Below are 14,113 nucleotides of genomic sequence, written 5' to 3'. Positions count from 1 at the left end.
ATCGCTGTGTTTGAACACAGAAAAAAAAACACACCGACATCCCGTGTGACGTTAAGGGTTATTTTTAATAAGATCTGTTGGCCTTTTTACAAAACAGGGTTTTCAAAACCAAAAAAAAAAAAGTTTGAATTCGCCCTCCTCTCCTCTCCTCTCCTCTCTCGCACAATATTTCTGGAAATTTAAAAAAAAAAAAAAGAATTCATTAAACCCACACAATTGCTCATAGAATATAAAATAAATTACAATTTTTTGTTTGAGTTATGAAGAACGTCTACACAGTTGACACTGCTGTTGAATTAAGCAGAGGGAAAGTTGAAGATGCGTTTTCAGGAACAGAGGCGGCTTGAAACCTGGTTCCAGGCCCCCCCACCCCACCCCCCCCGGCAGGAGACCTAGTTTGAGGGTTTGAGGTGGCTGTGAGGTGGCTGTTTCGGGGCACCGCTGTGCCCCGAAACAGTCTCCCGAAACCTACTTCCAAGCCACAAAGTGCTCCCTCCCACTCGATAAAGCCTATAGATCTTATTTTAATTATTATTATTATTATTATTATTATTATTATTATTATTATTATTATTATTATTATCATATCCATTCATGTTTTATAAAAAATCCTTTTCCAGACAGTCCAGTCAAGTACAAATTAATCTTCAAGTTTTATTTATTTATTTCTATCCTTGTGCTTTTTAAGATGAGCATCAAAAAGCAACATAAGTCAAAAAATGACGGTGGGTTCACCACCCACCCCCACCCCACCCCAACCCCAACCCCAACCCCCCCCCCCCCCCCCCCGACAGTCAAATGGAAAACAGGGACGGGGGGGGAGGGGAATCGTCTTATTTTTTTTTGGTGGTGTGGTTGCGTTTTAAAAAAAGAAAATAAATCAAAATTTTATCTACCTTAAAAAAAATTTCCCTCCCTCATCCGCCCTCCCTTCCCTCGAGCGACTCCTTCTCCACCCCCCCCCCCCCCCCACCCCTCAGGGTAGGAGGTGCTGTCCCGAATCCTCAATCAGGACCTCCCCAGCCGCCCCCAGGGCCTCTGCGTCCACAATCAGCCCAGCGCTGGAGCCCAGAATCCGGGCATCCGACCTCAAAGCTTGGGGATCCATAACCAGCCTCTCCACCCCCAGCTGGCTGGCGTTGGGGGTCCCCAACTCCTCCGCACAGATCACCAGGGGGTCACAGGACAGCAGGAGCCCCTCAGGGCCCGGCCCCACCCCCGCGCCCTCCTCCTCGGTGGCCCCCGTGCTGGTGATGAGGGCCCCCGCGTTGGCGGCCAGGGCTTCGGCGATGAGGATCTCCGGGTGGCTCTTGGCTTTGTGTGCCACCACGCTGTCCTTCTTCTCGAAACGTTTGCCACAGATGCTGCAGGAAAACTGGTAGGAGGCGTCTGCATCGTGCTTCTTCATGTGCCAGTTCAGAGACGCCTTCTGCCTGCACGTGAAGCCACAGATCTCACACCTGAGAGAGAGACAGAGAGAGGGGAACAGAGACTGAGACTCACACACACATCGAGGTACAGAGCTAGCTGCTGTGCCAGTTCAGAGACTCCTTCTGCCTGCACGTGAAGCCACAGATCTCACACCTGAGAGAGAGACAGAGAGAGGGGAACAGAGACTGAGACTCACACACACACCGAGGTACAGAGCTAGCTGCTGTGCCAGTTCAGAGATTCCTTCTGCCTGCACGTGAAGCCACAGATCTCACACCTGAGAGAGAGACAGAGAGAGGGGAACAGAGACTGAGACTCACACACACACCGAGGTACAGAGTTAGCTGCTGTGCCAGTTCAGAAACTCCTTCTGCCTGCACGTGAAGCCACAGATCTCACACCTGAGAGAGAGACAGAGAGAGGGGAACAGAGACTGAGACTCACACACACACCGAGGCACAGAGCTAGCTGCTGTGCCAGTTCAGAGACTCCTTCTGCCTGCACGTGAAGCCACAGATCTCACACCTGAGAGAGAGACAGAGAGAGGGGAACAGAGACTAAGACTCACACACACACCGAGGCACAGAGCTAGCTGCTGTGCCAGTTCAGAGATTCCTTCTGCCTGCACGTGAAGCCACAGATCTCACATCTGAGAGAGAGACAGAGAGATACACTGAGATAAACCATCATCATCAATAGCAGCATCAAAAACAATGGGGAGAGACAGAGGGATAGATGGTAATAATAATGTCAACAACACTAAGGCTAATGATTAAGGTCAGGGATAGGGTTAGAAGCCTGTCTCAGAGTTAGTGTTCAGGGTCAGGATTAGTGCTAGGGTCAGGGTCAGTGTTAGGGTTGAGGGTCAGGGTTAGTATTCAGGGTTAGGGTTGAGGGTCAGGGTTAGTGATCAGGGTTTGGTTTCTCGGTCAGCGGTCAGGGTTAGGGTTGAGTGTGAGGGTTAGTGGTCAGGGTTGAGGGTCAGTGTTAGGGTTGACAGATAGAGTTAGTGGTCAGGGTCAGGTTCAGTGTTGAGGGTTAGTGTTAGGGTCAGGTTCAGGGTCAGTGTTAGGGTCAGGGTTTGTGGTCAGGGTCAGTGTTAGTGTTCAGGGTTGAGGTACAGCAGCTGCACTCACTGTAGTGGCTTCTCTCCTGTGTGAATCATTCTGTGCACGGCCAGGTTGTGAGAGCTCTTGAAGGCGCGGGCGCAGTATTCACAGATATAGTCTCGCTGATCTGTAAACAACAACAAACAAACAAACAAACAAACGAGCGCGAAGATTATTAACCCATGAAGCGCCAGCGGGGTCCTCGTCCACGGGACGGGCTCCCGTGCAGTTTATAACTGACCTCATCTTCCTGTGTCTGTAACGTTGTCATTCACAACATCGTTAGGATAACTATATTAAAAACATTTCAGTAATTCTACAGTGTAAATTCCATTAGGACAGCGAGCCAGACAAAAACGGACAAGAACGATTTCAAATAAGCGCAAATGAAGAACGAGATGCAGAGAACGGTACAGAATTATACTGTAGTCTTAATTCTACAGGGTGATGCCCAGCGCTGTGGGCTGACCCCAGCGTTCACTGGTTTGGGAAGGCTCTGTGGGCTGACCCCAGCTATCACTGGTTTGGGAAGGCGCTGTGGGCTGACCCCAGCGTTCACTGGTTTGGGAAGGCGCTGCGGGCTGACCCCAGCTATCACTGGTTTGGGAAGGCGCTGCGGGCTGACCCCAGTGTTCACTGGTTTGGGAAGGCTCTGTGGGCTGACCCCAGTGTTCACTGGTTTGGGAAGGCGCTGTAATCTTTCCCCAGGTGCCCTGGCGTTACCTGTGTGGTGCTTGGCGTGTCTCAGGAGCTGTTTTTGGAGTCTGAAAAGCCGGCCGCAGGATGGGTGAGGGCACACATACTTCTTCTTCAGCAAGTGCTGGTATTTGATGTGGTGCTGGAAGAGAGAAAAAAAATCAAAACAAAGAAACAAGTTCAATTTATTTTGATATTTTCTTTTCTTAAAAAAAAAAAAAAAATCTAGATTTCTCTTCTCTGTTTTGATTATTTTATATATCTGCAGTGTACGAAATTCAAGGCATGCGAAAGAAAAGGTTTTATAAAAAGGACAATGAAATCTACAGTCATTATACTTATTTAAAAAACAAATACTTAAATATTGAAAATTAAATCTTTAGAAATTCTCCCCCCCACTACTGAAAACATTTAAAAAAAATTTAAATTTTTTGTAAAAAAATTCTACAAATTGCAACCCCCCCCCCCCCCCATTTAAAGTATTGAGTGGCACAACCCACATTCTTCACAGGTCTGCTCGAGCCGGGTCGTACCACTTACCTGTAGGTAACGGGGGTGTGCCAGCACGGTGCCACACCCCTCCATCTCACACCGCACGTACTGGATCGGCGGCTTCTTCCTGTCAGGCGACAGGAAGCAGAACTCAGCACAGGAAATGGACAATGTGGGAACAGAACCTCCTGGACCGTGATCGGACAAGCCTGCTTTAAAAATCTTAACAGATGTCAGCCCAGCTATAATACAGCTCTGGACAAAAGACTTGCAGCAAAATCTTACGATTGAGAGATAATTCATTCTATATAAAACTGCATGAATATAAATTTAGCTCTCTCTATTTAACACTGTGTTGTAATTGAAGATATCGCATAAAACGAAGCTGCGCTCCGAGGCCTGGCTGATTCTCACCTGCGTTTCGGGAGACGAGGGCTCTTGTCGTCTTTCCTTCTCCTGCCTCTCCTGAAAAGACACAAACAGGACAGACATGGAGGACAGAAAGCACGCGAGATGCGGTTTCCTAAAATAAAATATCGCTGTGATTCTCATGTCTTTGCAAATAAACTGAGCGCGCGGGAGCTCTCTCTCCCCTTCTAACCCTCTACTCTCTCTCTCTCTCTCTCTCTCCTCTCTCTCTCTCTCTCTCTCTCTCCCCCTTCTAACCCCCTCTCTCTCTCTCTCTCTCTCTCCCCTTCTAACCCTCTCCTCTCTCTCTCCCCCCTTCTCACCCCCCTCTCCTCTCTCTCTCTCTCTCCCCTTATAACCCCCCCCCCTCTCTCTCTCTCTCTCTCTCTCCCCCCCTCCTCTCTCTCTCTCTCTCCTTCTAACCCCTTCTCTCTCTCTCTCTCTCCCCTTCTAACCCCCTCTCCTCTCTCTCCCCTCTTCTAACCCCCTCTCCTCTCTCTCTCCCCCCCCCTCCTCTCTCTCTCCCCTTCCCCCCCTCCTCTCTCTCTCCCCTTCTAACCCCTTCTCCTCTCTCTCTCTCCCCTTCTAACCCCCTCTCCTCTCTCCCCTTCTAACCCCCTCTCCTCTCTCCCCTTCTAACCCCCTCTCCTCTCTCCCCTTCTAACCCCCTCTCCTCTCTCTCTCACTGACCCCACCCTCCTCTCTCTCTCACTGACCCCACCCTCCTCTCTTTCTCCCTCTCCTCTCCCTCTTTCACTCTGACCCACCCCTTCTCCCCTCTCTCCCCCTTTCTAACCCTCTCTCCTTCTAACCCCCTCTCCTCTCTCTCACTTCCTGGGCGGTTCCACCTCCTCTCCGAACTCGTTCTCTTCCTTCACGTCGGCCTCCAGCTTGATGTCGGACTTCTTCTCTTTATCCTCCTTCCCTTTGTGAGAGCGACGGCGGGGCTTCGATTTAGGGTTAGGAGGGTCCCTGAGAGGGGGGGGGGGAGATAGAGGGGGAGAGAGGTGAGAAAGAGAGAGAGTGAGAGGAGCAACATATCTAAAATGCTAAGATCTGGACATTGGAGGAGCAGCAGAACCCAGAAGCACTCAGAATGATTGAAGCACAAACCCGACAAAACAGGAAGCACTAAAAACAAAACAAAGCCTTTAAAATGAGGTTTGAAGCGGCTTTCAGTCAGTGAGGGAGAGAGGCAGGGAGGCAGTGAGAACAGCGAGACAGTGACAGCAGCGAGGCAGTGAGAACAGCGAGGCAGTGACAGCAGCGAGCCAGTGACAGCAGCGAGGCAGTGACAGCAGCGAGACAGCGACAGCAGCGAGGCAGTGAGAACAGCGAGACAGCGACAGCAGCGAGGCAGTGAGAACAGCGAGGCAGTGAGAACAGCGAGACAGCGACAGCAGCGAGGCAGTGAGAACAGCGAGACAGCGAGAGCAGCGAGGCAGTGAGAACAGCGAGACAGCGACAGCAGCGAGGCAGTGAGAACAGCGAGACAGCGACAGCAGCGAGGCAGTGAGAACAGCGAGACAGCGACAGCAGCGAGGCAGTGAGAACAGCGAGACAGCGACAGCAGCGAGGCAGTGAGAACAGCGAGACAGCGACAGCAGCGAGGCAGTGAGAACAGCGAGACAGCGACAGCAGCGAGGCAGTGAGAACAGCGAGACAGCGAGGCAGTGAGAACAGCGAGACAGTGACAGCAGCGAGACAGTGACAGCAGCGAGGCAGTGAGAGTAGCGAGGCAGTGAGAGCAGGGAGGCAGTGACAGCAGGGAGGCAGTGACAGCAGGGAGGCAGTGACAGCAGGGAGGGTCGCTACCTCTCTATGTGGGGCTTGTAGTTCTGGTCTTTGGGGTCATCTCGAAATGGAGGGTCTTCCTCACTGATCACAACATCCTCTTCATCCTCGCTGAACCAGCAAAAAAACAAAACAAACAAATAAACATTTGGTCACTAAGTGGCAAAGACAGAGACACACACGCACACAGTGACAGTCACACACAGACAGACATTCACACAGACACACTGACAGAGAGACAGTCACACACAGATAGATATTCATACTGACGTTTCTGAACATCCCTCTGCCTCAACACCCAGCCACTGGCATTAATGTATTTTTCAACTCCCAACAGTAGGCTGAATTGTCCTCCCCCCCCAACCCTCCTCCTCTCCATCCTCTCCTCCCTCCCCCATCCTCCTCTCCATCCTCTCCTCCCTCCCCCATCCTCCTCTCCCCTCCTTCTCCTCTCCCATCCTCCTCTCCCCTCCTTCTCCTCTCCCATCCTCCTCTCCCCTCCTCCTCCTCCTCCCCTCCTCCTCTCCCCTCCTCCTCTCCTCTCCTCTCCCTCCTCCTCCCCCTCCTCCTCCTCCTCCTCCTCCTCTTCCTCCTCCTCCTCCTCCTCCTCCTCTCCCTCCCCCTATCCTCCTCCTCCTCCTCCTCTCCCCCCTCTCCTCTCTCCTCTCCCCTCTCCTCCCCTCCTCTCCGTCACTCTGGTAGTCTGCAGTGTCTCACAGTACAATGACACAATTCAGAGAGCGCTTGCTAGTCTCTAAAACAGGAGAACAAGGGGGTCCATTCAGACCAGCACAGCATCAAGCCTTACCTCACAGCAGGGAGAGACTGGAGCGCCCCAGAGGTACCTACAGCACGCCAAGACAAAACCAAAGCAATCAACACTTCTCCACTGTTATACCTGAGACTGTCGCGGTCCTGCGCGCTGACCGCCTTCAAAAAGATACACACGCGTCACATCAACAGCTATAGAGTGAACTCCTTCAGCTTCATAGAGTCCAGTGAAAGCTGCTGAATAATGTTCCCTCATTCTATATAGAGGGTGTGGAATTCAATATGTTAACAAGGGAACATTATTCAGCAGCTTTCACTGGACTCTATGAAGCTGAGGGAGTTCATTCTATATAGAGGGGGTGGAATTCAATATGTTAACAAGGGAACATTATTCAGCAGCTTTCACTGGACTCTATGAAGCTGAGGGAGTTCATTCTATATAGAGGGGGTGGAATTCAATATGTTAACAAGGGAACATTATTCAGCAGCTTTCACTGGACTCTATGAAGCTGAGGGAGTTCATTCTATATAGAGGGGGTGCAATTCAATATGTTAACAAGGGAACATTATTCAGCAGCTTTCACTGGACTCTGAAGCTGAGGGAGTTCATTCTATATAGAGGGGGTGGAATTCAATATGTTAACAAGGGAACATTATTCAGCATCTCTCTCACACACTCTCTCTCGTTCACAATCTTTCTCTTTCTCTCTCTTACCCCCATACTCTTTCTGTTCAGTATCTGGCTCTGCTTTGCAGACCAGGGGTCCTGGGCCCCCGCGAGACTTTGTGGCCCTCGAGTTCTCCGCAGAGGCCCGTTGGCGGGGGGTGGAGACTCGCCCGCCCCTTCGAGACCTGGTGGGGCGGGATTTTGGGGCCGTGGGGTCTCCTGTCAAAAACGAAATGCAACCTGGACTGGAATTACATTGTAACTGCAGTTTAATATCACTAGACTGGACTGGAATTACATTGTAACTGCAGTTTAATATCACTGGACTGGACTGGAATTACATTGTAACTGCAGTTTAATATCACTAGACTGGACTGGAATTACACTGTAACTGCAGTTTAATATCACTAGACTGGACTGGAATTACACTGTAACTGCAGTTTAATATCACTAGACTGGACTGGAATTACATTGCAGGGCTGGTATTAAACTCCTAGTGAAAGCAGGACTGGATCACACTGCTGTGCAGCGGGAGTCTGACTATTAAACTCCTAGTGAAAGCAGGACTGGATCACACTGCTGTGCAGCGGGAGTCTGATTATTAAACTCCTAGTGAAAGCAGGACTGGATCACACTGCTGTGCAGCGGGAGTCTGATTATTAAACTCCTAGTGAAAGCAGGACTGGATCACACTGCTGTGCAGCGGGAGTCTGATTATTAAACTCCTAGTGAAAGCAAGACCGGATCACACTGCTGTGCAGCGGGAGTCTGATTATTAAACTCCTAGTGAAAGCAGGACTGGATCACACCGCTGTGCAGCGGGAGTCTGATTATTAAACTCCTAGTGAAGGCAAGACCGGATCACACTGCTGTGCAGCGGGAGTCTGATTATTAAACTCCTAGTGAAAGCAGGACTGGATCACACTGCTGTGCAGCGGGAGTCTGATTCCCAGCCCTGTATTGTTGGAGAGCTCTATTTTTTCTCAATTTTTCACATCTTACCTTTTTCTATAGAATTCTTTGTGTCTTGCGAACTGTAAGACAAGGGGAAATAATAAAACAGACTGCTACATTTATTTTCTACTTGACACAAAAACAGGGCTTTCAAAACAAAATCCTAAGCTGGGTTTAATAATTAATTAATAAAATACATCTTGATGTGAGTCCACTGAAATGCCATTATCCTCATATCAGGGGCAGGCTAGGGAAATAAACCTATTTGGAGCATACCAGTATATATATATATTATATATATATATATATATATATATATATATATATATATATGTGGGGTTATCTATATATATATATATATTGAACACACAAACATGAAAGGAGTGTCATTAAATATATATGTTAACAAGGTACCATTATTATAGACCTCCAGTGTTTTGATTCAAACACAGGCTTCCTTGACAATGACATGCACACATTACTGAAACGCTGGCAGCCGGCTCTGAGCGAAGACAGACAGACATGTATGTATGTATGTATGTATGTATGTATGTATATATATATATATATGAGACAGGTAGACATATGTACATAGATAGACAGATAGATAGATAGATAGATAAAGATAGATAAATAGATATGTATATAGATAGCCAGATATGTATGCATGTATGTATGTACATAGCTAGACAGGTAGATAGATTTTGTATGTATATCGATACAGACAGACAGATAGATAGATAGATAGATAGATGTATGTAGATAGATAGATAGATTGCTAGACATGTATGTATATTGATGGATAGACTGATTCACACAAACACACAATTATTTACAATTGCAGTTATGGTTCTTTCCTAATGTACATTTGTAACACCATTCAGTATTAATAACGAGAACACTGTCACTGTAAAAAAAAAACTGCAATTGTGACAGACAGACACACAGACAGACAGCGGTACTTACTCTACTGTTAGGCCGCTGTCATCCACCGCATCGTCCGCGCCTTCTCCCCGGGCCCCGGCGTTCCTCCTGCGGCGGGGGCACTCCGCTTTCCTCCGGCGGGCAGCAGCGGCGGGCCCATCCCCTATCGCCGCTGGCTGGAGCCCACTGGCCGGGGAGGCGCGGCTCTTACCCTCCCCGGAGGAGCGGCCGGTCCTCTCCCGCAGCACTCTCCCGGAACCGGGCTGCGTGTGCGGCTCCCCCGGGCTCCGGACCTCCGAGGCCGACAGGGCCGCCGCTGCAGCCGCGGTCAAACTACGGCCCGCAGACCGGTCCCGGAGCACTCTCCCCGGGGCGGCGGGGCTGGGAACCACCGCCGGGGTCACCGCCGCCTCTCCCGCTGCTGCTGCTGCTGCTGCTGCTGCTGCTGCCTGTTCGTCGTGCGGCGGCGGCGGCGGCGGCGGCGGCGGCGGCTCGGTCTTCACTCCGCCGCTGGTGTCTTCAGCCCGGCTCGGCTCCGGTTCCATAACCGCCCGCCTCGGACTGCGTTAAAATTGCACCGAAAAAAAGCGAGCGGGCAGGCGGCGCTTCGGGGATGCGATCCGATCTCGCTGTTTTGCAATGTTTTTAACAATAATATATACGTATATGTTTTATTAAATTGTGTTTTATTCAAATTGCTTATTGATAAAAAGACCCTCGCAATCCTGAATTCTTCATTCTTAAAGACGCAGGATCAGACAATCTGCTATTCCGGCAATGCTCAGAACCGGGCCGCGCTGTTTCGCGTCGCTTCTCCTTTAAGAAGAAAAAGGACACAGCACGCAATTTTTTTTTTTTTTTTTTAATTATTATTATTTTTTTTTTTAAATAATAAAACAAAATGGAATACCTCTCTCAGCGCCGCTTGTGCCTACAGATCGGTGTGGGAGCTGTTTCCTGAAGGGAGTTGTAGTCCTGAGCTCCTGTTATCCACATAGGAAACTGTATTGATCCTCTGTTAAAAAGACTACAATCCCCATCACCGCCCACGTCCTGGAAAAACACGAAGGCAAGCCCATGTGGGCAAAGGATGCTGGGAGTTGGAGTTTCCAAAATGCCTCAAGCCGTCGAACGTCTGCACGTTTTTTTTTTTTTTTTTTTTTTTCCAGTCATGCGCAATAAAGCAATTTCTAATGAAAGTTACAACTAACATTATTTCATTATTGCAATAACTGATCAAACAGATGCGATTGGTTAAAATATTATCCTGTTTTCTGTACCGAGATTCTGAATCAATATCTAATGTCTGATTTCTGCAACATGTGAAGTTCAGTCTCCGTGCCTCAAGCCTGCCCTGGACTGGAGGGAGCCCCCTTTCTCCTAGGGGGGGGGGAGGGAGCAGTTCAGTCTCCGTGCCTCAAGCCTGCCCTGGACTGGAGGGAGCCCCCTTTCTCCTAGGGGGGTGAGGGAGGGAGCAGTTCAGTCTCCGTGCCTCAAGCCTGCCCTGGACTGGAGGGAGCCCCCTTTCTCTTAGGGGGGTGAGGAAGGGAGCAGTTCGGTCTCCGTGCCTCAAGCCTGCCCTGGACTGGAGGGAGCCCCCTTTCTCTTAGGGGGGTGAGGGAGGGAGCAGTTCGGTCTCCGTGCCTCAAGCCTGCCCTGGAATGGAGGGAGCCCCCTTTCTCTTAGGGGGGTGAGGAAGGGAGCAGTTCGGTCTCGTGCCTCAAGCCTGCCCTGGACTGGAGGGAGCCCCCTTTCTCCTAGGGGGTGAGGGAGGGAGCAGTTCGGTCTCCATGTCTCAAGCCTGCCCTGGACTGCAGGGAGCCCCCTTTCTCCTAGGGGGGTGAGGGAGGGAGCAGTTCAGTCTCTGTGCCTCAAGCCTGCCCCTGGACTGGAGGGAGCCCCCTTTCTCCTAGGGGGGTGAGGGAGGGAGCAGTTCGGTCTCCATGCCTCAAGCCTGCCCCTGGACTGGAGGGAGCCCCTTTCTCCTAGGGGGGGTGAGGGAGGGACGGAGGGAGCAGTTCAGTGAAATGTATTCAGACCATTGACACACTGTAATAAAATAGGTATAAACACTTCTGTCCACCGGATGGCGCTCTAATACTACACAATACAGTCAGCCTCCTTTACATCCGCAGCACTGCAACAAGGACAGCTCCAGTTTAAAGGTGTGGTCGATAGAGACATTAAGTCAAGACATTATACACTGTGAGAGCTCAGCGAGCGGTATACCGCCCTCTGGTGGACAAAAAACAGCCCTGCAAGCCTCTGTTAACACAATACACATTTATTCAAAAAGCGCTTACATGTTCAAGCTGATTCGTTAAAAAAAAACAAAGCACACTCACACACACTCTCGTTCTGGTCCTGGTCCAGGATTGAAATATCAGCCTCTTTAGCGGGCTTCACGCAAAACCAAGCCTGAGACGATTTGGCAGATGTTATGTACTTTGAGGAATAGTAAAACTAATGGCTTGCGTGCGTGTGCGTGCGTGCGTGTAATAGCAATAGTTTTCTGTATAGTGATCTTTGAAGAGTGGTAACTGAATAGAGGTGCATTAATGATCCTAACACTGAGTGCAAGAGGGCGACCTGAACCCAGCATGACACGAAATCCACCAGCAGAGGAGGGCTTGACGCATATTCGGGCGATGCTGTCATGCTGAACTGTCTCTGGTTTTCTCTTCTTTAATTCACTTTATCTGCCAGTCTTTTTTCCAAACGACTCGGATCACACTTCCTCGTCTGATGTCATAATCCTCAATCTTCTTGCTGTCATCCAGGACGAGGATGTCTGAAATAAAAACAAAAAAAAAACGAACAAAAACAAAAACGCGTCAGCAGACATTGTAGACCACTAATAATAATAATAATAATAATAATAATATAATAAATAATAATAATAATAATAATAATAGTAACCCCAGGATTGAGGATGAGTGAGGGTGTGATTGAGTGAGGGTGTGAGTGAGTGTGTGAGTGAGTGTAAGTGAGTGAGGGAGTGAGGGTTTGAGTGAGGGAGTGAGTGAGTGTGTGAGTGAGTGAGTGTGTGAGTGAGTGAGGGTACCCCTCACTCCCGGGCTTGAGGGAGTGAGTGAGTGTGTGTGTGAGTGAGTGAGTGTGTGTGAGTGTGTGAGGGAGTGAGTGAGTGTGAGTGAGTGAGTGTGTGAGTGTGTGTGTGAGTGAGGGTGAGTGAGGGTGTGAATTAAAAGCGAAACTAAAAACACAAACCCACTGTACTAATACCAGCAATAAAGATAACGCCAAACACACCCACATAACAAATAGAGAAACTCTGTATAATAACCCTGTTTGGATGTTTAAACAGGCGTGGATTTACTCAGTAAGCGCTGTGGAAACACACAGTAATTACAGACACTCAATGCAAAGTGTTTCCCATCGATGTGTATTACCTGTGTTCTGACAGGGGTCTCCCGAGGTACCTGTAAAAGAAAAGAGAGAAACGTTACTCGCTGCCCTGACTGTGTGACTCCACCCCGCACGCCACCCGGCCGTGCCTTTACCAGGGGAGACCCTCGGGGACCCCTGCGCTCCCCTGACTGTGTGACCCCCCCCTTCACGCCACCCGGCCGTGCCTTTACCAGGGGAGACCCTCGGGGACCCCTGCGCTCCCCTGACTGTGTGGGAACCCCCCCCTTCACGCCACCCGGCCCTGCCTTTACCAGGGGAGACCCTCGGGGACCCCTGCGCTCCCCTGACTGTGTGACTCCCCCCTGCGCACCACCCGGCCATGCCTTTACCAGGGGGAGACCCTCGGGGACCCCTGCGATCCCCTCACTCCCCACCCTCTGGAATCCCCAGAATTCAATTAACATTAGAGGCTAATGTTAGGCTAAAAAAAAAGGCTCACAGTTTGTGGTTCGCGGTGGCTCGAACAGAAGCAGCATCTTTTCCGCTTGTTTGCTAATCTCTTCACAAATCTTTTGTTTGACTTGCCAGACACCGTGTCTTGGGTTCAAATCCATTTCACGGTCTGTCCCGTTGAATCTGACTTTGACATTTAGCAGAGGAAACTCTGTCTGCTTGTTTATGAACGAGGAAGACTGTGAGCGAGGGGGGAAGAAAAAAAAAAACACATTTCAGTCAAACAGACATTATGCAGATTTGCTATATTTGCAACGCGCACGCGTGTGTAGGGTTATCGTTTGGTGTCACGTTGCATTGCGTGTCTCCAGTCTCTGCGTGTTTATAGTTACTGCGTGAATACACGCGGGCTTGCACACACCATTACAGTGTGACCATGCAGAGTCTGAATACGGGAATCTTTGTAATGGCTTTTCAGCTAGCACCCCCGTGCATTCTCACAACCCCCTGCAACCGTTTTTGATCTTGGAGGCTGTGTGGTCCAGTGGTTAAAGAAACAGGCTTGTAAATAATAAGTCCCGGGTTCAAATCCCACCGAATCTATCTAGCTAGCTATCTGTCTATAGAAAAAATTGCACAATGAACAACAAAGGCATATACGTTCCCTAATCAATGAATTAATAAAACATAGAAATTAAAAAAAAGAGAGATAATAATCTATAAACAGGGCTTTTCAATATCTAAAGGCTGTTAAAATCGACAATCCAAAGATTGTGTTCAAAAGTCAATACCACTGAAGGCATTCACTGTTCTGATAGCTCTCCTGTCTTTGCGCATCTTCAAAGAATTGAGATGTATTTTACAATCAGAGCGAACATGAGAAAAGTTTGGTTTGCAACCATTTGTATTAATGCATGTAATATTTTTCCAACTAAAATAATAACATTTATTAGGAAGACAAGAGAACGATCGTGTCTGTGTGTGTGAGAGACCCTGAGCAAGTCACTGAACCTCCTTGTGCTCCGTCCTTCGCATGAGACGCCAA

The 14,113-nt window shown here is 49.3% G+C and overlaps 1 protein-coding gene across 2 annotated transcripts; it reads right to left on the bottom strand.

Annotated features, from left to right (window-relative positions):
- Positions 1-967: 967 nt before the first annotated feature.
- Positions 968-10,383, bottom strand: LOC121302462 (E3 ubiquitin-protein ligase ZFP91-like). 2 transcript variants are annotated; one of them, XM_041232452.1, is made up of 11 exons: positions 9,289-10,383; positions 8,371-8,402; positions 7,417-7,608; positions 6,739-6,775; positions 5,952-6,041; positions 4,968-5,108; positions 4,143-4,193; positions 3,777-3,855; positions 3,264-3,378; positions 2,568-2,667; positions 968-1,460 (listed from the first exon to the last, which is right to left on the bottom strand). In XM_041232452.1, the coding sequence occupies exons 1-11, from the start codon at positions 9,789-9,791 to the stop codon at positions 977-979; spliced, it is 1,824 nt and encodes a 607-aa protein (XP_041088386.1). In that variant the 5' UTR covers positions 9,792-10,383; the 3' UTR covers positions 968-976. The 2 variants fall into 2 exon arrangements, with proteins under 2 accessions (XP_041088386.1, XP_041088387.1); XM_041232453.1 differs by having other exon boundaries at positions 7,417-7,587; positions 9,289-10,379.
- Positions 10,384-14,113: the final 3,730 nt, after the last annotated feature.

This window comes from Polyodon spathula, chromosome 29 (assembly GCF_017654505.1).
Source record: "Polyodon spathula isolate WHYD16114869_AA chromosome 29, ASM1765450v1, whole genome shotgun sequence".
In the NCBI taxonomy this organism is placed as follows: domain Eukaryota; kingdom Metazoa; phylum Chordata; class Actinopteri; order Acipenseriformes; family Polyodontidae; genus Polyodon; species Polyodon spathula.
This window is presented reverse-complemented; position numbering and strand designations above follow the sequence as displayed.

Excerpts from the sequence above, each read along its gene's own strand:
- LOC121302462 (XM_041232452.1), bottom strand. The coding sequence starts at position 9,791 with ATGGAACCGGAGCCGAGCCGGGCTGAAGACACCAGCGGCGGAGTGAAG. Across the intron at positions 8,403-9,288 it reads GACAGCGGCCTAACAGTAGA|TTCGCAAGACACAAAGAATT; the intron begins GTAAGTACCGCT and ends CTTGTCTTACAG. Across the intron at positions 4,194-4,967 it reads GAGGTGGAACCGCCCAGGAA|GAGAGGCAGGAGAAGGAAAG; the intron begins GTGAGAGAGAGG and ends GTGTCTTTTCAG.